The 25,299-nt window shown below is 37.5% G+C and overlaps 1 protein-coding gene across 1 annotated transcript in view; it reads right to left on the bottom strand.

Annotated features, from left to right (window-relative positions):
* EYS (eyes shut homolog) overlaps positions 1-25,299 on the bottom strand; it is a 1,696,347-nt gene that overhangs the window by 837,243 nt on the left and 833,805 nt on the right. The window contains 1 exon segment of the mRNA XM_032651890.1: positions 23,106-24,848. Within this exon segment, the coding sequence (XP_032507781.1) occupies positions 23,106-24,848 (1,743 nt within the window).

The following is a 25,299-nucleotide window of genomic DNA, read 5'->3' as shown; positions in this document are numbered from 1 at the left end:
TCTGACTTCAGACTATACTACGAAGCTACATTAATCAAGACAGTATGGTACTGACACAAAAACAGAAAGATCGATCAATGGAACACGATAGAAAGCCCAGAGATAAACTCATGCACATATGGTCACCTTATCTTTGATAAAGGAGGCAGGAACATACAGTGGAGAAAGGACAGCCTCTTCAATAAGTGGTGGTGGGAAAACTGGACAGCTACATGTAAAAGAATGAAATTCCAGCACTCCCTAACGTCATACACAAAAATAAACTCAAAATGGATTGAAGACCTAAATGTAAGACCAGAAACTATAAAACTCTTAGAGGGGAACATAGGCAGAACACTCTATAACATAAATCACAGAAAGATCCTTTTTGACCCACCTCCTAGAACAATGGAAATAAAAACAAAAATAAACAAATGGGACCTAATGAAACTTCAAAGCTTTTGCACAGCAAAGGAAAACATAAACAAGACCAAAAGACAACCCTCAGAATGGGAGAAAATATTTGCAAATGAAACAACTGACAAGAGATTAATCTCCAAAATTTACAAGCTGCTCATGCAGCTCAATATCACAAAAAAACAAACAACCCCATCCCAAAATGGGCAGAAGACCTAAATAGACATTTCTGCAAAGAAGATATACAGATTGACAACAAACGCATGAAAGGATGCTCAACATCACTAATCATTAGAGAAATGCAAATCAAAACTACAATGAGGTATCACCTGACACCGGTCAGAATGGCCATCATCAAAAAATCTACAAGCAATAAATGCTGGAGAGGATGTGGAGAGAAGGGAACCCTCTTGCACTGTTGGCGGGCATGTAAATTGATACAACCACTATGGAGAACAGTATAGAGGTTTCTTTAAAAACTAAAAATAGAACTATCATACGACCCAGCAACCCCACTACTGGGCATATACCCTGAGAAAACCATAATTCAAAGAGAGTCATGTACCGCCATGTTCACTGCAGCTCTATTTACAATAGCCAGGGAATGGAAGCAACCTAAGTGTCCATTGACAGACGAATGTTTAAAGAAGACGTGGCACATATATATACAATGGAATATTACTCAGCCATAAAAAGAAACGAAATTGTGTTACTTGTAGTGAGGTGGATGGACCTAGAGTCTGTCATACAGAGTGAAGTAAGTCAGAAAGAGAAAAAGAAATACTGTATACTAACACATATATATAGAATCTAAAAAAAAAAAAAGAAAAGAAAAGGTCATGAAGAACCTAGGGGCAGGACAGGAATAAAGATGCAGACCTACTAGAGAATGGACTTGAGGACACAGGGAGGGGGAAGTGTAAGCTGGGACAAAGTGAGTGAGAGAGTGGCATGGACATATATACACTATCAAATGTAAAACTGATATCTAGTGGGAAGCAGCCGCGTAGCACAGGGAGATTAGCTCGGTGCTTTGTGACCACCTAGAGGGGTGGGAGGAAGGGTGATGCAAAGATATGGGGATATATGTGTATGTATATGTATAGCTATTTAGATTGATATAAAGCAGAAAGTAACACACCATTGTAAAGCAATTATACTCCAATAAAGATGTTAAAAAAAAAAATGTGCAAGACCTGAGTTCTCCCGTGAGTGAGAAGGACTAACAAAGATAGAGCAAGTAAAGGAGGATGAGCCAGCAAAACAGATCAAGAAGTAGCATCCGAGAGAGAGGAGCACCTGTGAGCACAGTGCCGAGACCTTCCCCTGGTCAAATCCAATAGTTTAAAACATCTTTTAATGCTTTTTCAAGTTTCTACATTTGGACACAATATCAATAACGAGTAAGAAACTCTCCCTACATCAGCACAGTGATCCACTGACATAGGAACAGCAAAAAGTATTTAGTCAGGAGAGTCAATTCAATTCAGAAATCCTTGTGTGACACTGATTTCAATGCACTCTGTGGGGGGTAATGTGGAGGGGGATAAAAACATGAGAAAGACTGCAGAAGAATAAATCCCATGGGAAAACGAGTATTATAGAAGACTATACAGAGACATAGTTCCTTCTAAATAATATGGCGATTAATTCCCCTGGGGGTCAGAAGGTGAGGAACACTAACGATGACTCCTTGGAGAGATGATGTTTTGACAGAAGCTTTGAAACAAGTATAAGACTTCAACAGTGTTTGAGGATGAAAGCCATTTTAAATTTAGAAACTAGCTTGTGTAAGACCTAAAGTATAATGTTAAGGAAAATAACTCTGGCATGAGAGGAAAAACCTTTCTTCTGGGCATCTTCAGACAGCTATTACTTGATATTCTTTAAGAGAAAGTGAAATTCTTGGGGGAATGTACAGGACAATCGCAAAGTAGGTGGATCCAGAATAGGAATGGACGAAAAATAATCAATGTTGAACGATGACTAAAACAAAAGATACAGCACAAACTACAAATAGATACTAGATCATATATAAAATGAAGTCCTTTTTTATATTACAAATTAAATTACTTATCTATTGTTTTAAATTACATTCCATTTCTGTAAAAACTCAGTTGTGCATATTTGTTATAGGAAAAAATGATTTCAAAGGGCCGTGCATCATAATAGCTCCAGAGAGATCATTTAAATGGTCACATAATGTTTATTAATTTATATCACAAGTCACGAGTATTTCTAATTACTCAGAAAAGTATTTGTCTAAAATGCATTATGCACATGAATAAGATAGACTTTATATTTGGACCTTTATTTTTAACCACAATGAGTGTTTGTAGTGAGAGTAATAACTTTTAGGAGATAATTTTGCACTACTCTTGAAACTGATATCAAAGAAATAAAGCGTGGGAACATTTTTGTAACAAGCTTTGTTATTTACTTAATTGAGATTAAAGAAATAAATCAAAATTGTCCTCCATTGCGCATTGAAATATTTTATGCTCTACTTGTTACAAGAGTTCCAACTGACTTGATATTAATTATTTTTAAGCTGAAAAATAAAAGATCATGTGAAGACTGTTTCTCGTTATGAATGCATACACTCATGTGTAGTCTTTGGGTCTCCAGCTTAATATACTCAGTTACTATGGAAACCGTTTCTAGGGCAACAGGAGAAAGAAGTATGGGTGTTTCCGCTGCCAGCTGTGTGCCTTAAAGAAATGAATAGTAAACAAATAGTAGCTATTTGTATAAATAAATCAAGTTATTTTTTAATGTTCTGTCTTATCTAATTAAAAGTACCAAGAACGAATAACTGACCATACAAGCAGATACATTGGAAAAATGACCATTTGATATTCATTTGTCACATCTCCAAAATCTGAATACGTTTGAAAACTTCTATTAGAAACAGGTTAAATATAACTATTGTACATCATAAGAAAGAGCTCATACCTGTTTCTAATCAGAGAAAATCTTTCTTGGTTCTTCACTTTGTCACATGAAGAAGCTGAGGGTAGTGATCTGCACATAATCTTAGAGTAATTTAAGGGGCACTAAGTTTAAATTCAGGTTCCCAAACCCAAATCCAATCTCCTCCACCACTAAGTTTACCTCCAAAATATGTTTTTAGGAAAAATAAAATACATCAAATTTATGCTGAATACCTACCTCTGTGCTCAATACTCAGGGCATGAAAAAAGTGAGGCTTTTAAACAATGTATTTTCTAGTGTGTGCTGATGGAAAATGGACAACTATACACTTAATAACCATAAAACAATTGTCATAGAAGAGGGGGGTCATGATAGTGACATCATACCAAGGCTCTCACCATCACAAAGCTTGTCCCAGGTCCCCACAGAACCTTGAAGGACTGCTGTGAGGACAAAGTGAGAAGTTAAATGCATCGTGTTTAGCTCACTCCTACCACATAGGATATCCTTAATATATTTAGCTATTAGTTTTGCAAGAAAGTGGTTAAAAGTGATATAAAGAACATGTAAACACCACCATCTAATCACAGGTACAATTTGACCTATTCTAGGAACTGCTACCCTGAGTTAGAGTCATAAACACTACTTGGTCTCTCTCACTCATTTTTTAAAATTTTCACTTCTAATCCTTTGTTCATTTATAAAATTTTGTGTCCTGATCTCAGTCTGAACACTGAGAACCCACTTCTGCTTGTATTCATTCACCCAGACCAGATCCAGCAAAGAGGTCTCCTAACCATGGTTCACCAGCTGGGGGTCTACTTGTTATGGGGTCTTGTAGTTTCCATTTACTGCCTCACCCCACCATATCACAGTTTTCTGGATTCTCCTGTGTTGTCAGCAGAATACTAAGATGATCCTTTCCATGACCCTCATCCTTGATCAATGTCCCTTTGAATGTGGGTGGATACTGTGAGTATGGGAAGCTATCACTCTGGTGATTATGTTCTGCTATAAGCAAAGGAAGTTTACACAGAGGGCCTAATCTAATCACAGGAGCCCCTTAAGCAGACCATTTTCTTCCACAAGTTGCAGAAGAGGAAGTCAAGGAATTCATGGGGTGAGAGAGGTTAGACACCAGGAATGCTCTCTGTTACTGAGACAGAGGGAGTTGGGGGCACAGGCTCGAGAATGGCTTCTAGGAACTGAGAGCTGTACCCAGCTGATGGCCAGTGAGAAAAAGGCACCTCCGTCCTACAACAGCAAAGAAAAGAATTCCTTCCACTCGTAGTGAGTTGGAGGAGGACCCTAAGCCCAGATGGGACAATGGCCAGAGCAGAAATTCCATTGGCACATTCCTGGACTTCTGACCTATAGTAGCTGTAAAATAATACATAGCATTAAGATTGTGGTGATTTGTTACTCAGCAAAAAAAAAAAAAAAAAAAAAAAAAAAATAAGGCATGATGCTTTCTGCATAAGCCCTTTGCTCTAGCATCTGTATCTGCTGACTCTGAACCAAGTCTCCCAGCTGAGATCTCTTTCATCTACTCCAATCTCCCCTGGCCCATCGTGCTTCAGCCAGACACCTAGGCAGGCTTTAGAATTTGATGTTGACATGTAGCAGGGTTGAATTTTTTTTTTAATGAAGAAAATTACAGAAATAGAATTCTCTATTCATGAAAAAAGAATAAGATAAAAAAGATGAGAAGTGATATTTGCAGCGTTTTTACAGGCAATTACATTATCTGATCCTGGTCCTAACTTGGTCTCCAAATCACACTGTCAGGATCAATAAAGTTAATGGTAATGTATTTTTTAAAATTCTAAGATGTGAACTGAATTTGCCAATTTCCATGTAGTAGCCTCAAATTAACCATGACCAGGTCTGAAGAAGGAATGATACTTGTGAAATTAGTACGACCTGAGTATAATTCTTTCAAATGTTTTCTAGTTTTCCCATATTTTTAGAATTAGATTTTTATTTTCCCAGAACAAATATATGTGGAGTAACAATATTTGAAATGCATAAAAATTTCTCTTTAAAAGTAGAACAAGGGCTTCCTTGGTGGCACAGTGGTTGAGAGTCCGCCTGCCGATGCAGGGGACACGGGTTCGTGTCCCGGTGCAGGAAGATCCCACATGCCGTGGAGCGGCTGGGCCCGTGAGCCATGGCCGCTGAGCCTGCGCGCCCGGAGCCTCTAGTTAGCAAATATAGTAGTTGGCAGAGGAACTAAAAATTTGGTGTAACTTAACATTTCTGAAGATAGAGTGGGTAGACCAGGATACTTATCTCTTTTACAAGAATCTATTTTTTTTTCTTCAATTTCCTTACCTAATTTCTTTCACATTAAGGTAAGCAGATAATAAAAATGCTAAGACACTTAAATCCATTTCAAATGCAAAATTTTAAAAACTCAACATCAAAATGTCTTTGAGAAAATTTGCTTTGCATTGAATTGAAATTAATTATGTAGGATGAGGGCAAGTTTCAAAGCAAGGACACTGGAGGCTAAAGTTTACCATTTAAAATGAGACCTGCCAGTCTAGGACATCTGTAAGTGCTAAGCTATACATTCCAAGAAATAGCTGAAAGTTAACTTTGAAAGGTAATTGATCATTTCATGCAAACAAAATATTTAAAAACATCATTAAGTCATGGATATTATCTTGGTTATATGCTATTAGCAGTTAAGTAACTTTTTGAAAAAAAAATTGATAGCACAAAGTGGAAAGCTTCAAATAGAAATTAAATCTATAAAGGGATAAAAGCTAAAGAATTCCAATGACCCTTCATGAAAAAAATTCAGATAAAAGAGATTATTCTTTCAGATAAAAGAATAATCTTCCAACACAATTTTAAGAAGCAATAAATGTTTTTGTTAACAAATTTATTAAAAGCAAATTATTCTTATTGGATGTATATAACACATTGAGTTGCTTACTTTCATCCATGTCTCTTGTCATGTATAACATGAAAAAAACAAACAAAACAAAACAAACCCTATTCCTAAAAAACTTGTCCTACGTTTGGAAATTAGCTCTGTCCCAGAGATTTTACATATATTAAAGTGAAATCTTATGTATTTTATCTTTAATATTAGTGGTTCTGTTCAAAATTTGGGCACACAAATATTTATAGTTTACAAGCTGGAGTCCTTATATGGCCTATATGGTAAAATTAAACTAATATGAGTTTAATTTCTTGCTTGTGATTCAGTCAATTAGTACTACATCTCTCAAGAAAATTTCTTTTTGAAATGAGCTAAACAGAAAAAAAATGGGTGAACACTGATTTCTATCACCAGGAAATAAAGACAATTAGTACCAAATCAATAAAATACCAAAAAAGTATTTACATTTTTATAGAGATTATAATTTCAAGCAAAATCTATATCTTTTATAATATTTAATTTATATATGTTTACAAATCTGTAACAAATATTTTGGTGATGAATAGGACATGGAGATGATTTAGAAACAAATTGTCCTCTTGCTTCTGTTTTCTTGTAAAGTGAAGGGGTGAAACTAGTTGATTAATTGTCACTCCAAATGTGGTAACTGCTTCTTCATCTACTGGCTGGTACTTCTAATCATGACTTTTCTAGTTTATGCTACAAAATTATTTTTCCTAGACCCTTTACATTTGAAAAGTACTTTCGGATGTTTATAAAATTTATTATTTTTGTGAGGATTTTATCTTTGAGTCAGAACCTTCCTATTATTTACTTAACCATTTGTAATGTCTACCACTGTCTGTGTCTTGAAATACAGTTGACTCAGAAAGAAACATTCCAATGTCCATATAGATGGGTTCAGTTTGTCCACTTGTTCACTGTGTGGATGGATGCCAAGCCCCCTTGCTATGAGCACATCACTGCAGTGGGGTCAAGAGCACAGTAACCTCAGGAAGCAGCATACTCCCTTTACCATGCCAACTGTGGACAGGTTTTCTTCACCATGTATGTTTTTCTCCTAATTTAAAAAATGTTTTAATGGAGGATTTGTTTTGCACTTTTTTGATTTTATGTTAAGAGTAATGATAGATGCAATGTACATAGACTGACTACCTCTAAAAACTGAGTTAAGCACAGCACATGCCTTGTCTAGTTTAATCCTCACAAGAGTTGTTTGCAGTGGCCATGGTTATTTTTCCCATTTTAAAGAGAGAAAGGCTAAGTATTCCCAAGATCACACCATTACTAAGTAGATTTGGAATTATATAGCTTGGTTCTAGAGCCCAAATTCTAAACCCCCATGCTGTGGTAAGGATGCTTTAGAAAACAATATGCTAATTTTTATGGGGCATCAATAAAAAAAAGTATAAGTCCTTTGCATGCATGTTTCGGTTTCCACCTATGTCTGTGGAATTCAACTGATATTATTTATCTATTGTGCTTTAAAAATTAAATAAGTATAAAATAGGGGGCAATTCCTGTGGGGTTAATAAAAATAAATATACTTTTATCAGCCAGTTTGTGAAAAATGTTACTTTAATTACAGGCCCTATTTTGTTTTGAAAAAAAAAAAAGACGACTTTTTTCAAGTAGAAACAGTGATACTTACCTACCTTCAGGTATAAATATTAAATGGTCTAAAAGTACAAAATTGCAGTGTTTATTAATTTCCACTATCAAAATGATAAAACACGACTTTATTTTATTTCCTTCCATTATAGAGAGCCCATCAGATGCTGTAAAGAGTGACGGAGGCAATGGTATCAAAGGAAGAGACAGAAAAAACACTAGAGGAAATAAAAATTATCCAAAATCTAAGCTAAATGGTAAGTTACTTAGAGAAGCTTCACCCAAAATAAGAGCATTTATGAAAATCAAATAGAAAAATACAGTTCATAGTTATAATCTTAGATCAAAAGAGTTGTGCTTATCATCTGAATTTTCCAAATTCTATCCAGAATTTTTTTCAGTTTTCAAATATAGATGGAATATTCATGTCTTGTTTCTTAAGCACTAAAAATCACTGTTTAGAAAGCAAAATAGGGAAGTTTTGGAGGGAAGGGAAGAAAATATGATAGGGTTATAGGAATTAATGTTATTTCTACACTTGGAGGATCCTGTAATTCAAAGCTGAGAGTAGGGGTTAGACATTGGCTGCCATCAGGGTGTGAATGCAGAAGGAGGAGTCAAGGTCTCAGGAAGGAGAGGACAGCCTCACCCCAGATCTAGGGAGTCTCACTACTGACTCTTCTGGAACTGATATACACGCTTCAAAGCATTAATATGAACTAAAGAGACCTAGGGAAGGGTTAGAAATCCCTGACCAAAGTACAACCAGGGGTTTACAACTACAAGAGCTGCAAGAGTGTGTCTCTGTCTAGAAATAAAATGTCAAAATAGAGTAAGTTAGTCAACCGTAGTGAGCAAATCAAAATAGAGTATATATCAATAAAATTCAGGGCAAACATCAAGCTTAGATTTTAAGTACTCAGAGCTTAAGGACCAGACAGGTATTAACTGTGTCTGGGGCAGTAGTCTAGAAACTAAAAGAGAGTATAGAGTTGAATTACAAAAACAGAAGCTTAGGGAGAGGCTAGCATTCAGGTGGCACTGTGACAGCAGTTTATATATATTTACTCATATAATCCTAAAAATTAACTCCACAAAATTAGTGGTAACCCCATTTAATAACAGAGACTAATCAGATAGCTCTTCTAAAGTCAAAGAGTTAGAAAGTCAGAGAATGGGAATTTTAGGATTTGTCCATCCTCCAAGCTTCTGCCAGACTACCAGGCAATTAAATTATATAACTCAAGGTTTTAAAAAATCTTTTTGATTTTAGTGTGTCCTTGTAGGAAGATGGTGAAACACACAGGGGGACACCACGTGACAAGAGAAGGCAGAAATTAGTGATACAGCTGCAAGCCAAGGAACACCGAGGGCTGACAGCCCCACCAGAAGCTGGTGAGCAAGGAAGGACTCACCTCTGTAGGTTTCAGAGGGAGAACCTGGCCCTACCAACACGTTGTTTTCAGATCTCTGGGGTCCAGGACTGTGAGACAACAAATTTCTGTTTTAAGTCACCCAGTTTGTGTTTCTTTGTTGTGGCAGCCCTAGGAAACTAATACCTTGTTCATCAAAATATATTTATAATTCTAGCATCAGTGTCACATTTACAAAATTTCAAAGTCACTATTATCAAATCTCGGTATCTCAGGATCTGTATTCTTCTCTTTCCATATTTTCTAATTCTGGCATGTGTTCTCTCAATAGTTCATACTACATCCTTGGGTCTGTCTACTCCATATGGACTTCTTGTTACATACGAACACACAGGCACGCACCCAAATCTATACACATCCACATATGATACATGTACTATTCTAGTTATATTACCACTTAGGGCACAGATAGCTTGGATTACAAAATATTGTTATTAGTAGAGAGTTCCTCCATTCAACACAAAGTCACAAATAAATTTCCCAAATAAACATAAATACAAAACACCAAACACATATTTCATGCCCAACATGACTTGGTAATTCATGACAGATGCAGGAGTGAGAGTCTTTCTGTGCCTCAGGGCCATGATCAGTAATGTCATTATAAACTTATCAGACTTTTGCATTGTAATAGAGCTATTGTAAGACACTATTTACAGCTGATAAAATGTCAGATAATCCTATTTGCAGCATGTCTGGAAAAATTGGTTTGCCTAGTTTTCCTTATTTGTCTTCAGAGGGTGGTTTAAGACACTTAAAAAACTGATTACCAAAATAAATAAAAATAATCCTGTGTATCAGCAAATTTTATTGGCTTAATCTTCAAAATAGATACAGAATCTGACCATTTCTCAGGCCTTCACTGCCACCACCTGGACAGAGCCAAGATCATTGCTCACCTGGACTAGGGCATTGGCCTCCTAACTGGTCCCCTGCCTTTGTCAGCCCCACTCCTACCCACTAATCAATACTCAACAGTACAGCCAGAGTGATCACTCAGATCCTGTCACTGTCCTGCTGAAACCCCTGGCATAATTTTCTGCTTCACTCAGAGTACAAGACAAGCCCTTGTAATGACCTAAACTTCCTGGAATCTGATTTTGTTTCCTCTCCCCTATTATATACCTGATTTCACCCTCTACAAGTCTTCCTCTTGCTTACTTGTTCCACCACATGGAGTTTCCCTTATGTTCGTAGAAAATGTCAAGCAAACGACATCGGCTACTTGCTCTTGGTGACATGTTTTTCCTCCCTGCCTCTACAGAGTCCTTATCTGCTTCAAGTTGCTTCCTCAGAGAGATCAAACCTGACCATTGTCTCTCACCCATCAGTGCAGAATCTGTGACAGCCGTTACCAGTCTGTTCTGCTTTTTTTATCCATGCATATTATCACATAATATATATAGATATAGATATACATAATATGTATATTATGTGTATATACACATAATATGTATATTATGTGTACATACACATACTATGTATATTAAAACTGCACTATGTACACTTTATTATATATAACATGTTGTAGAGAAATACAGGTTTGTTATACTCAGTGTTTACTATCTGTCTCTCTCCACTGGAATTTAAGCTCCAGGAGGAGAGGAGACATGTGTTCTGTTTAGCACTGTATCAGTCACACCACAAACAGAGACCAGGACATCCTCACTAAGATGTGTTGTAAGTGAAACACGGTTATTCAGGAAGAACATCAGTTATGCAAATCTCTGTTACACTTAGATGAAAACACTGTCTAGGGATTTAAATAATGTCTTAATTACTGATATTAAATAGCATCTCAAAATACTGCTGACTGATGTTCATAAAAGTGACAGCTTGTCATACTGCACCACATGCTTCAAGTATAAATAAATTTGGGAGGCAACAGAAATATATTTTTATTAATTTCCTATGTACAAGTGACTGACAATAGTACATAGAATTGAGAAAAAGTACGTCTGTGGAGAGGTAAGTAATTAGGTATGCTGTCAAAGGTGCTCTACACCAGGGGGTCCAGAAACCACCACCACATAAAGCCTACTGGCTGCATTTTTTTTTTCCCCCTTTGGGGAAAGGTTTTGACAAAAGAACTAGGTACACTGTTCTTACCCATGGGCAAAAGCCCATGAGCTGCAGGTCCTTACCCCAGTTTTGAACCTTGTTCCCCTGCTTCCTGGACTCCCCAGAGAAGGGATGCCATTCCCCAGAGGGCCCCGCTGAGATCTACCCAAGAATGGGAGCCAAAAAAGACATGAAGAATAAGAAGAGCCACACTCCCTTCATTGAATGATATCTTATCCTCACAATTCATCATATCTGGGTCTTGCCAACTACAATTCCAATGCCCATGAGATACTTACTAGCTGAGGGACCTGAGCCAGGACAGTCTCCACCTGGTTCTCATCTGCAAAGTTGGGAGGGGACCCGGTCACTGTCAGTTACTAAACAGGTATTGAATAAATGGCAGCTACTATTATTAAAATCATCCTTGAAACCAGGAGTTACATCATTATTCCCATAATATCCAGAGATGTCCACGAAGATCTGTGCTGTTTCTTGGCCAAAGCATTTCCTCCCTGTGACAGTGTTCTGCAAGGCTTATTGTAACACTGGCCCAGATCACAGGACTGGATTATTTAGGTCCTCTGCTGGGAACATCAAGTGCCCATCCTCACTCATACTCTCACTGTAGAGCTGACATTCTGCCTCATAATCCCCCTGTGCTGAATCCTTGCCCAAGAGCAGATAACTGTTCCCTAAATGAATAACACTTCCTGAACAGCTGAGATCACGCTCAGAAACAAACATGACCTCCCCATATTTACCTGTCTCACTAGCTGCCTAGGGTCTCCTGGTGTCAAGTCATTTGATAACCAAAGGCATCCTGACCTGATAAGTTCATAATTCCTTGAGATTACTGTATATGGAGCTATCCAACTTCTTCCTTAGGGGTCCAGACACTTCAGCCATGCTTAGGGTATTTTAGGGTATTTTTCCCTACCTCCAGCTTCTGCATATCCACAGCTTATATTGCTCTAGTCATAGTAACCATCACAGCTAAACCACCCTTTTACTAAGTTGATGACAATCTTTGTGACCAGCTTTAAGATAGGTTTTACCAGAAACAGACTCACAGACATAGAGAACAGACTTGTAGGTGCCAAGGCGGGAGGGACAATAAAGTGAAGAAAAATAAAGGGAAAACATAAATTGTAAGTGTTTTTACAAACGTCTTCCGATAGGAGGAGATGTTTGCATCAACCCTGAGGATAGGTATTCTCACAAACTGGGCAATAGAGGGCACCCATGAGGAGGGACTATGGACCCTAAAAAGAAGAGCTGTGAAACTATATGATGGGATTGAGGAGGGTTTTTCAAAAATAGGGTGGAGATGGGTGGTAGAGAAGTAGCTGTAATGCTTCAGATTTAAACCTTTTCTGATAGGAAATGAAGACTCACTGTAGTTTTTTAAGCAGAGGAATTTAAAAAATCACATAAGAACAACTCTGAAAGTAATGTGGAAGAGAGACTGGGAGAATGGAGACTATAAATAAGCAGTCAATTTTAGAGAGAACTGTGGTAGTCCAAAAAAGATGGTAAGAGTTTAAACTGGAGTGATAGTAGTGAGCTGAGAAGCTGCTGGAGAGAACTTTATAGATAGAATCCATAGTGCTTTTGATGAACTAAAGTTTACCCTGAAGTTTGGAAAAATAGATGGATATAAATTTCATGTCTGAGGTATGAATCAGGGGAGAAAATGTATGGGTAGGGAGAGAGATGGAGGTTGCAGTTGGGGAGATAAAGATTTTATCTTAGGTTTCTGAGGCACTGACTGGTTAAAAATGTGATGCTGAAAGTGGGAGAGAGTTTATACCTCTCCATGTATTTGAAGCCATGAATGTAGGTGCTTCACCTCCAAAGACAAATTTCGAATAAAGGAATGAGAATTGAGAGAAGAAGTGTGAAGAGTGTGTGAAAGGAAGGAGACGAGAGAGGGGAAACATTTAAGAACATACCCTGGAGGATTTGAACTGCAAAACTACATGAAACCGGCCTGGAGGAGGAGGGAAGAGAATTCCAGAACCGCAATAGCACAGGCAGGGCTGGATACACCACTCAGGGAACCAAATGCAAAATGAAAATGTGAGGTCATTTGTTTAAAAGGAACAATAAAAAATGTTCCATTAAAGGTACTAAAATATAAAGCTTTTCCCTTTTTACTAGTGGTCTCTTTCCCATCTTTTCATAGTACTTTTTTACTTTCTGTTTAAGGTCATTCCAAGAAAATTTTAAAATTTCAATTATTAGCAAAACTTTGACCATTCATCTTTATATTGTGCAATGCCAGTTTTAAACGCAAACATAAGAGAATTTAGTCCTTTTGTCACATGATCAAAATTACACACTTCATATTTCAGAGCTAGTATGTGCATTTTGTTCTTAGTAAGAGCTAACTCTGAACACTGAAACAAACTAACTCAACTGCTTTTATTACATGTCTTGGAGGATGCATATTCTACCACTTTGGAAGCTGACAGCTGTCATAGTACAATATCAGCCATGGAAAATACATAAACAAATGAGTAAAGCTATATTCCAGCAAAACTCATTACAAAGACAGGTAGTAGGCCTGGCCAGGTTTGACATGCAGGGCATACTTTGCCAATCCCTGGTCTCTGCGATTAATTTTCCCAAGGTAACATGCTGCTGAGATGGATATTCAACAATAAAGATGAAAGCATTTTGAAACCAAAGAACAGTAACATGCATGAAAAAAAATTGTATTATTAAATTATTATATTCACTCTACTATATTTTGTATATGGTGTCAATAATACAATTCATTTTAGTGACCAGTGGGAATAAAATGCAAATAATGAATGCTTTTGAATACTGCAAACTAACACAACACAAAAAGCACAGGGTATTCATTTGTGGAAGATGCTGGAAGATGCACAGGAGAGAAAATGTCAGAATGTTACTTCTGAATTTATTACTGCCCTGTGCTGGGTGTCAGCAGATATAATTTGACCTGCAGGAAAACTGTGGTGTTCATTACAGGGTCAGTTCTACATGGGATTTGTTTTATAAATTGCAAGTAAATTAGAACAAAAGTGACTATTCGATATTGCAACAAAAGCTTCTATCACTATATAAGTACTTCCTTGCCCACAGGGCTAAGGAGAGGAGCAGTACAAGGTGTCACGTGTCAGCTTCAAGTGTCTGTCTCCTCTGACACTTAGTAGTTTTCACCAAAGGAAAGCTTCTTCATCCAAATTTGCTGGCTTATGAAATGTAAACATAATAATGAGTCATTTGAAAACCCTAGGATAAAAACATGGTTCTAAATTTGCCAAGAGATAGAAATGAAAAACAGGTATGACTGTTTTAAAAAGGTGTAATTCATATCTGAGCAATTCTGGGCCAAACAGACAAACAAACGAAAAATTACAGCAGTGTCTGGTGCTTTTCACAAAGTAGTCAGTCAGTTAACATCTGAATATTGGATAAAATAATGTGCTTAATGCCATTCCATTTTTTTTCCCAATTTCATTAAAATGTAAAAATGCTGCAGACACGTTACTAATGATTTCAACATATATAGTAATTTAGTTTTAAAAAAGTGCATGGCATGTTTGAATATAAAGATATATCCCTATGTTATTTCAGAGAAATATACTACATTTTTTTCAGTTGACTCTCTTGTCACTATAATAAGGTTAATTAGCAATTATTTTCTTTTTTTTCTATATGGATATTTTCTTCAAGATTCTTGTAAAGTTGATCATTTTGATCTAATATGAATAAAGTGATTAAATATACTTTCTGACATTTTTTTCTCACTATGCACAAATATTTGCAGAAACATATTTTACTATGAGTATAAAATATATAATCAGTGTAAAACTTTCAGAAAATAAAAACAATATTAAAAGCAACATTAATGTTTTGAAAGAATCCTATGTATGCATGTGTGGTGTGCTTGCACTACACATGCCTGAGCAAATATGCGGTTTTATCAGTTCCACTTAATAGTATAAGAGAAGCAACTTTTCATGTCAGCATTTATTTAGTACAATGACCACTTCTGAACACAGTTGTTTCCAAATATTTATTATTTTAATAACATAATTTGGGTATATCAGTAATAATTTCCTAAAACTGAAATTGATATGTTAAAACTTAAAACATTTCTGATGGCAAGCAACCTCTGAAAAGAGGGTGCCCATTTACTTTTCCCCCAAAGAGTAGAGAATCTTCACCAATTCAGAGTATTACAATTAAAAAACAAAAACAAAAACAAAAAACTGGCAAACAGATAAAATTTGTCTCATTTTAAATTTGCTATCTTCAATTGATTCTGATGATTTTGAAATATAATTTTATTGTTTGTTTAGAGCAAACTGTTTTACTCTTCCAGTGGTCCACTTTTCCACTTTGATTTGACAGAGTATTTTATAGCCATATGTCTATCTTATGAGGCAATACATTTTTGCATATATCTGCATTATGTTTATGATCATTTTTGGCTTAAAAAAGTATTAATTTTAGTTACTCTACTATAAATACACTCACTATCAACATTTTACTTATAATTTTCTATTTTTGCTTCGAGATTAAAAATTTCCAGTTAGAGATCAAATAAATATTAACTTATATTTTATTTAGATTATTTAATGTTTTATTTTGTAATTTTATCTAGTTAGTACTCATAGGATTTATTTTGGTATAAGATATAGGGGAAGAGTTTTCAAAATAACAGAATGCATCAACATAATTTAGTAAGTATTAAAATATTTATCAATTAAGATCCCTCCTTTTTATGTAATTTTATATCTAATGTGTATACATATATATCTAGACTTTCTGTTCTATTTTTTTTATCTGCATCCCTGTGATAACATCATAATCATTTATTAAAGTTTATTTTAATACTTTACCAACAAGCTCTCTTATTGCCATTATTTTTCAACATTTCTCTTCCTACTCTCTTTCACTTTATTTTTTATTTTATTTTATTTTTGCTATAATAAAAACGTAAGTAATTTATTAAAATTCGAAGGCAAAAACATAATTTTAAAAGATTTAGACCTATGTTAGGCGTGATGGAATATGGATGCTTTCTGGAAATTCACAATCAGATCCAAGAGTATCACTTTCAGAATGTTCTAGTAGACTGAGTTTACTTTTAGTTGTCTTTGAAGAAACAGTCACTATTGTACTCTCTTTCTTAACAGAAATGTGTTTTTTCGAAGACTCACTTCTAATTGGTTCATTAAGCAAAGAATTATTTTGCCTAATTCCTTTGCTTTTCTGCTTTACAGGTGAGTCAGAGCAGGAATGCAGGTCCTTCCCAGGTTGTTTCTTAGCAGAGTAGTTTTTGGTGTATTATGCTCTGGTCATTTTCTCTGAAGAAGACCTGGTATTTCTAGGTAATTCCTCTTCTTTTCTTTGACTTCCAGTTCCAGAAATGACGTCTGCTGAAGGAGAACATGTTCTAGCAATGAAATCTTCAAAAGACTCCTGCTGCTGCTCTGTGACTGCGACCCCCAGGTTGTCTTTGGAAGTTTCTAAGGCCTCCTGAGTAGAGACTGGGACATGGAAGGTGTCTACAGGCAAAGGAATCCCAGCATCACCTGTAATTTTCTGAAATTGGAGATTTTGCGTTGGTCCTGGGGCACTCTGCTTTGATTCTGATTTTTCTTCTTCAAGTGCCTTCTTTTCTTCTTTAGGTGGACTACTAACAGTAGAATTCATCTGGGGACGACCTAGTAAATGAAAATCTGACTGATCTATACCAGCCATTGTGGCCGGCTGCCCAAGGCCAGCATCTTTAAGGAGATCCAAGAAAGCATGGAACTTCTGAAAAGAATTCTCAATGCTGCCCAAAACACCTTCATCATCCAGGATCATGCTTGTGGACATGAAGGGCTTCAGACAAAGAGAAATTTACATTTCTTAACTGGGCATTTTCATGTTCCAGCTGCAGTGCTTCTTGTTTCAAATGGATTTTCTCTGGCTCTTCCTGAACACTTTCTGAGGAATCATCGACCTCTTCGATTTCTGAGGAGGAAGGACTCTCTACTGTCACAGTCACAGGAAATTCTGATGGACCTGAGTGTCTGTTGCTCTTTGCACGTTCTGCAGTACGCCACGGCCAGAAACCAAACACACCAGGTGGTAGAGGTTCAGGACCATAACGTTCTTTACCAGCAGAGTGTTTCCTTCCATTACTTACAGGTTGCTTTGCAGCCAAGCCTTTGTTAACATAGTTAAGTCTCTCTCTCTCAGAACTAGCCCACTTAGCTCCAGGTTCCTTAGCACACCCGATGCACTTACACAGCCTTCATGAGCTTTACACAACTGGAAGGTCACATCTTTATTTCTTATCTCAGGAACATGATTTCTGTAAACTTCATTTCTGTCACAACCTGTCTAGCCAAGCAGTGGCTGGAAGAAACTCTGGATACAGATCACGGGCAGAGGGTGCTCAAGAGCGGCGTCCAGTCTACTCCACGGAGGCGGTCGGTGTTGAAGTCCAGCAGCCCTCCCGTAGGGAAGCGCGAACGGCGGGCAGAGGCAGCGAGTCCTGCAGCGCACACAGGTCCTCACAGCGCCAGAAGTGGGCCACGCTGTCGCGGCGCAGCTTCACCGAGTGATCATGACCAGAGCGTGGCCTCGGGGATGCTGGCTGTGGACACGATGCCCACAGCTGCCTGGCAGTCCCTGCTCGCCTCCCGGCCCCTCGGGCGCCCACCGCCCGGCGGCTGCGGTGCCGCAGCGTGGGCAGGACCCGCGTAGCAGGCGGAAGACGCAGGGCCACGGGCCCCAGCTACGCCGGCCCCCTCCATGCCACGACCCCGCGCCCCCGCATCGCCGGCTGTTGGCGCCGGCCTCAACGCCCCGCGAGACTCGGCGCGGCGGTTAAAACTTCTCTTTCACTTTAAAATGACTTAATCAGGGTTCAACAATTATCCCATTTGAAATTGTTTGAAATTGCTGTATACTTTTCAAATGTAGTGTCTATGTAGTGTTAAGAGATCACACTTCTGAGCTCTCAAATAAAGATATGTCTCCATTTATCTACTTTTAGGGTATTCAACAAATTTCACCTTTTAAACTTTGTTCTGTATAGTATTAAGCAGCAGTAGTTTGTGTTTTTGGTTACTTAAATAATACATTTTCCCAATAGAGTTTTTAAATACTATAAGAAGAAATATGTAGATAAAAGGCATTTTGACTAGTTTATGAGTTTAATGGAACTACCTCTTCTGTTTCAACTTAAAGAATGGACAAAAGACCCCAAATAGCCAAAGCAATCTTGAGAACAAAAATGGAGCTGGAGGAATCAAGCTCTCTGACTTCAGACTATACTACAAAGCTACAGTAGTCAAGAGAGTATGGTACTGGTACAAAAACAAAAATATAGATCAATGGAATAGAATAGAAAGCCCAGAGATAAACCCACACACATATTGTCACCTTATCTTTGATAAAGGAGGTAGGAATGTACAGTGGAGAAAGGACAGCCTCTTCAATAAGTGGTGGTGGGAAAACTGGACAGGTACATGTAAAAGTATGAGATTAGAACACTCCCTAACACCATACACAAAAATAAGCTCAAAATGGATTAGAGACCTAAATGTAAGGCCAGAAACTATAAAACTCTTAGAGGAAAACATAGGCAGAACACTCTATGACATAAATCACAGCAAGATCCTTTTTGACCCACATCCTAGAGAAATGGAAATAAAAACTAAAATAAACAAATGGGACCTAATGAAACTTCAAAGCTTTTGCACAGCAAAGGAAACCATAAACAAGACAAAAAGACAGCCCTCAGAATGGGAGAAAATATTTGCAAATGAAGCAACTGACAAAGGATTAATCTCCAAAATTTACAAGCAGCTTATGCAGCTCAATATCAAAGAAACAAACAACCCAATCCAAAAATGGGCAGAAGACCTAAATAGACATTTCTCCAAAGAAGATATACAGATTGCCAGCAAACACATGAAAGAAAGCTCAACATCATTAATCATTAGAGAAATGCAAATCAAAATTACAATGAGATATCATCTCGCACCGGTCAGAATGGCCATCATCAAAATATCTACAAACAATAAATGCTGGAGAGGGTGTGGAGAAAAGGGAACACTCTTGCATTGTTGGTGGGAATGTAAATTGATAGAGCCACTATGGAGAACAGTATGGAAGTTCCTTAGAAAACTAAAAATAGAACTACCATACGACCCAGCAATCCCACTACTAGGCATATACCCTGAGAAAATCATAATTCAAAAAGAGTCATGTACCAATATGTTCATTGCAGCTCTATTTACAATAGCCTGGACATGGAAGCAACCTACGTGTCCATCAATAGATGAATGGATAAAGAAGATGTGACACATATATACAATGGAATATTACTCATCCATAAAAAGAAACAAAATTGAGTTATTTGTAATGAGGTGGATGGACCTAGAGTCTGTCATACACAGTAAGTCAGAAAGAGAAAGACAAATACAAATACCATATGCTAACACATATATATGGAATCTAAGAAGAAAAAAAAAAAAAAAGGTCATGAAGGACCTAGGGGTAAGACTGGAATAAAGACACAGACCTACTAGAGAATGGACTTGAGGATATGGGGAGGGGCAAGGGTAAGCTGTGACAAAGCGAGAGAGTGGCATGGACATATATACACTACCAAACGTAAAATAGACAGCTAGTGAGAAGCAGCCATATAGTACAGGGAGATGGCTCAGTGGTTTGTGACCACCTAGAGGGGTGGGATAGGGCAGGTGGGAGGGAGGGAGACGCAAGAGGGAAGAGATATGGGAACATATGTATATGTATAACTGATTCACTTTGTTATAAAGCAGAAACTAACACACCATTGTAAAGCAATTAGACTCCAATAAAGATGTTTAAAAAAAAAAAAAGAATGGGATTAAGTATCATTGTGAGCTATTTATATTGTTATGTTTGTCAACAATAATATATACCTAAAAGATTTGGAGATAATGTAAATCCCTTAGAATAGAAAGAAGAAAAGAGAAAAAAATAAACCCTCTCAGTAAACTATAAAATGAATGTCAATGTCTTTATATCTATTGATGTGGTAAATTTTATTATTAAATATCTTACTTTGACTCATTCTTTTCTTCCTGGAGAAAATAACATTTACCATTTTCTAGAGTTTTACTAATATAGTACTGGATTTTTTTTTTTAACTTGAAACGTTACAAATATGAATGGAATAAATGGAACTCATGCAAACTTTTCTTTTTATGCTATTTTTGCTACCCACTGCTACTAGAGAATATTTGGGTCAGGATTCTCCGGTTGCTCTCCCTTACACTCTTCCCAAACAACTGGTAGAAAAAAAAAATAGACATATTACTACAGAAAATTAATATGAGCTGCTAAAAAATGTTCTTTTTTCTCTCTTAGGTTTCATTTTCTTCATGAGTTTGACCAAACCGCAAAGACTGGATTGTTTAGAGGATGGCGTATCACAACACCTTCCATTCAGCTTAATAGAGCTGTGGATGGACTGCAAAATAGCAATAATATGCATCAAAAGTCCCACCAAACTCTAGGAGACACACTGGTAGAGGTTGTGCCATGACGCTCACTTTGCTGATCACAAGAGGGTGCTTGGGGTATCTTTTTTTTTTTTTTCTCAGCAACCCAATGCAAGGTGAGGAATTCACCAGAGCAAAGGAGCACAGAATAACAGGCTCTCCACCTTTTATACTTCCTAGTATGGAAGCAGCATGAAGGGAGGAAATAGTAGTGCCCAATGGTTCACTTTAGAAACATACAAGGAAATTCTCCCTGCGTCGGCGACACATTCCTTCCATGCTTTGGCAGTGTATTAGAATGTACTGAAGATTTTAGCACTGCAGGCAATTCTACTATGTCCTACCCCACCTTTTCTTTACATGAAAATATTAGACCAGATGTGGTTTTAAAGATCTTTTCCAGATCCTGAATGGGTTTGGTCAACAGGGACAGGAGACAGTGAGGTTGTGTGTACATCTCCTGGGCTTCTCCATCTTGGATTGCCTTGGACTGCTCTGTCTTCCCCTACAGAGAAGCCACAGCTTCTGTAAACTGGCAGCTTTCCTCCATAGTTTCTGGGTCCTGGTAACTGCCCTTTCCTTTGCCCGTTCTGGCCTAGGGGCAGTAATGACATTCTGCTGGTACTAGTCCCAGCAAACCATACTATGCCTCATTGTTTCCTTATACCCTACCCATATATTTTTTAAATGATCTTTTTATTAAACTCTCCCCGAGTACCCAGTTGGAGTTTGCTATCTTTTCCCTGATTTGACCCTGACCAATACAGTGGATGAAGATATTGGAAAAATGCCAGCATGTCTTGGAAATGATTGATTACCTTGTCTAAAAGGATTAGGGAGGCAAGAGAAACTAGAAGGAGGCTAGGCGAATTAGAGGAGGTCAAAACCATCAAAGAATGTTTGCAGTTGGAGTGAGGGATGAGCAAAATGCAACGTGACAAAATTTTGCTCATAAAGGGCAAAACTAGGATTCAATTTCCTAGAAATGGGGAATTTGTGTCCTGATTGTCTGGACAGTCAGGGGTGGCTATGGGGTTACTGTAGGAGAGGAGGTGTAACTCAGCTACATTTACTAAGAACCTTCTCTGTGAGCAGCGACGTGTTAGGCATTGTCGATAAGTCATAAATTAGACAACCAGCTATCATCTTATAAAAGTACAAGGAGGATTCTACTTTTAAATTTGTAATTAAACTTACTATGTTATTTTTAGAAACTTTGTAAAGAAAATCATATCATATTGGACACACCAAATATAATGATTTGGTCTTTCATATTACTGATTTGCCAGCCATAAGTCACTCACCTAAAAACTTTAAAATATTGATATAATGCGTATTTCTTCTGAAGCATATATGCACACACATACACACACAAAACTAATAAATTCCTCACTGAAGAAAAATTAACTTCACTGCCACAATTACACTTGAAATGCCACAAGATAGAACTCTTTTAAAAATGCAAAATATCCTCTTTCTGTAAAATCCAATTTCTTAAACTTTTTTTTGCACGTTTCCTAACTTGATAGTAATTTACAAGGGTAAAGGAGATTAGTAAGTTATAAAATGCTTTAAGCTAAGAGCAGTTATCTAAGAAAAGTGGCTTTTCATTAATTATTTCAAGACTCTGAATTCAAATTCATATACAGGATATTATCTTCTGTCAGTTGCTATATGGTGTTTTTGTTAAATAAAAGACATTAATTTATATTCTGTAGTATGTATACAGTGAAAGCATCACGGCTTTGCATGAAAAAATGATAAACCACACCATGTAGGATGGGAAAATCCAATAGAGTTCCCTTGAGTTTTTTCATCTTTTCAGTTTAAAAAGTACCAGCTCTGAAGAAAATGTTAGAAAGTGTTTGCTATATTGTGTTCAATCTTACAAAGAAGCTATTTCAAGAAATGAGAATAATAAGAGTTATTCCAAAACTTTGAAAGATCCATTGTGACGACTTGAACTAGTTGTTGCTGATTGATTGCCTGTGGTATAGCCATCTCCAACATACTCCTGCATTGATCTGTGAGCCTTTGTGACACTGTGTAAAGAATAACCACTTGTGACAGGTACAACAGCAGGGGCCATCTCCATTGAACTGGCTGCTGCCCTGATTACAAAGAGGCTGTTTAGAGCACCTGGTGACCATGACAGGCTCTTTCTTCTCTGTAGAAAAGAAACTCATTTCTAAAAGTTTACAGAACTAAAACTGAGGAACTCACCAGAAATCGTCAGCTGAGGAGGTGCCGGAATGGGCTCCAGGGAAGACCAGATAAGAGACCTAGTGATGGAAAGCCTTTGACTTGCTGCAGGAGATTCCTGACCACGCCCACGAGGCTGCAGCTCCCATCTGGACCATTCTGAAGAAGTTCTGACCTCTTCTTTTAAATCAGGTGCTAAGGTCAGATAATCTGTATAATATGTCCAATCTGGCATAACTACAGACATGGGGACAGAGGTCTGTATTGGAAGTGATTGAGTTGCTGAAACTATAGAAAATGCTACAGGAGAGGTTACTTCTGAAAAATCAGACGTGGAGTCTACATGTCGTGGCAGGTTGTTTTTGAGGTCACTTGAATGTATAGTTTCTGGATGACTTTGAAAATTTAATTCAAAATTTAGAGACCCATCCCCTGTGTGAGGTTTGAACTGGGTATAAGACCCTTCATGCTCTTGCACGCCCAGTAACTTGTCTTCCTTCAGCATCTCAGTGGGACCCAAAGTTGTACCATAGAGCCCTATTTTCCATAGTTTAAAAATGTTTTCTGATACTGAAGGATCATCAGCAGTCAGTTGTGAAGTCAAATCCGAATTCGTCAGGTCTGAAGGGACAGTTTGTGAAGGCATAATGGATGAACACATCTTATCCAAACATAAATTAACATCCAAATTACTTGATAGGGTAACATATTCTTCTATGGATGAGACTAAAATTCTTCTTTTTGTACTCTTTGTAGAAGGAAATAAAGATGACAGTTCTGTGATTGCCACTGATGGCGTGATTTCAGCAGCTGAAGGAAGTGAATGTCCAGAAGTGATAGTTTGTGTTCCCATTCGTGCAAACCACCTGGCTAATACTGCTGAATTCAACCAGGATGTCTCGTAAAAGTGGGACTGTTTGTTATGCAAAACTTGATCTGAAAATTCATGAAAGGATTTTATTTCAGTCATAGAACACGTTGCACATGTTTGGCTTAATTCACTTAAAGAATCAGCAGCCTGTGGTTTGATATTTGTGAGTCTCTGGTTGCTGGATGCTTCGATAATAACCTGATCTTCACTGGGAATGGAGGCTCGTGTGGTGAATTGGTGCAGAGTTGATGAATTTAAGACGGCTACCTGCTTGGATATGATTATCTTAGCAGGAGAAATGGGAGACATCGAAGAGCTCAGCAGTCTCCAGGACTCTCTTCTTGAAATTAACGAAAGAGCTGAATATCCTTCAATATCCTCTTGAGAGACGACTGGAGGTGCACTCACGGAAGCAGTTGCGGGCGGGAAGCCACGGGAGAGTAATGAGTGTCTGTTTAACTCAACAACAGTCCCTGGAACACCACTAGTTACTGAACTCATTGTGGTAGCAGACAAGGCAACAGTCCGGGAGCTCTCAGATAATAAAGATTGTGTAGGAAAAATAAAATCTGTCATTAAGGAAGAGATGATAAACGGGGTGCTCTCTCCCCTATCAGGGAAAAAGAGACCTGGTGCGCCCACTGGAGTTTGGATGGGCATACATGATACAGATGTTTTGCCCCCGACGATTTGTGCTGGGTCATGAGCACCAAAATTCAGAAACTGAGAAGAGGAAACATCTGCTGAAGAAGGAAGACTGTGTTTTGCTGAAAGCTCTTTAGTGGAAATCAGTTCTTCGAGTAAATAGCTTTCAGAGGACGTGCCAATATTTAATGCTGCCAAACCAGTGGTTGGGAGAACGTCGTGCTGGAAGAAGTCTGTCTGTTTTGGACCTTCAGAGAGGAAAAGGTAAGAAAGAAAGGACGAGAGAGCAAGAAAGAAAAGGAAGAAGAAAAATGGATTAAGCCCTGGGCTGAATCTTCTGCAAATTACACCGCACCTTATACACATTATATATATGCAGACTAATGTGGCTCTGTAAATCATATTTCTAATAAACGTGTATGAGAAAGTTTAGTGACTTCACAGGCTGCATAAATGCAGAGTTCTATTATTCATACTCCCTGGGGTGGCCAAATTCAGAACAAATGGTCTTCTTTAGAATAACCTTCATTCCAAAATAATGATGCCTTTGAAGTATGAAACAAGAAAATTTACAATTCTTTGACAGTAAAAAATATAAAAGAATATTTGACCTAATGAGTTAGAAATATTAGAAATTTCATTTTACTTTCTGAAGAGACAATTTTTTTTTATATTAGATACCATATTTCAAATTAATTC

The sequence above is a fragment of the Phocoena sinus genome, chromosome 12 (genome assembly GCF_008692025.1).
Source record: "Phocoena sinus isolate mPhoSin1 chromosome 12, mPhoSin1.pri, whole genome shotgun sequence".
NCBI lineage: Eukaryota > Metazoa > Chordata > Mammalia > Artiodactyla > Phocoenidae > Phocoena > Phocoena sinus.
Note: the sequence above shows the minus strand (reverse complement) of the source record. Positions and strands in the feature narration are given on the sequence as shown.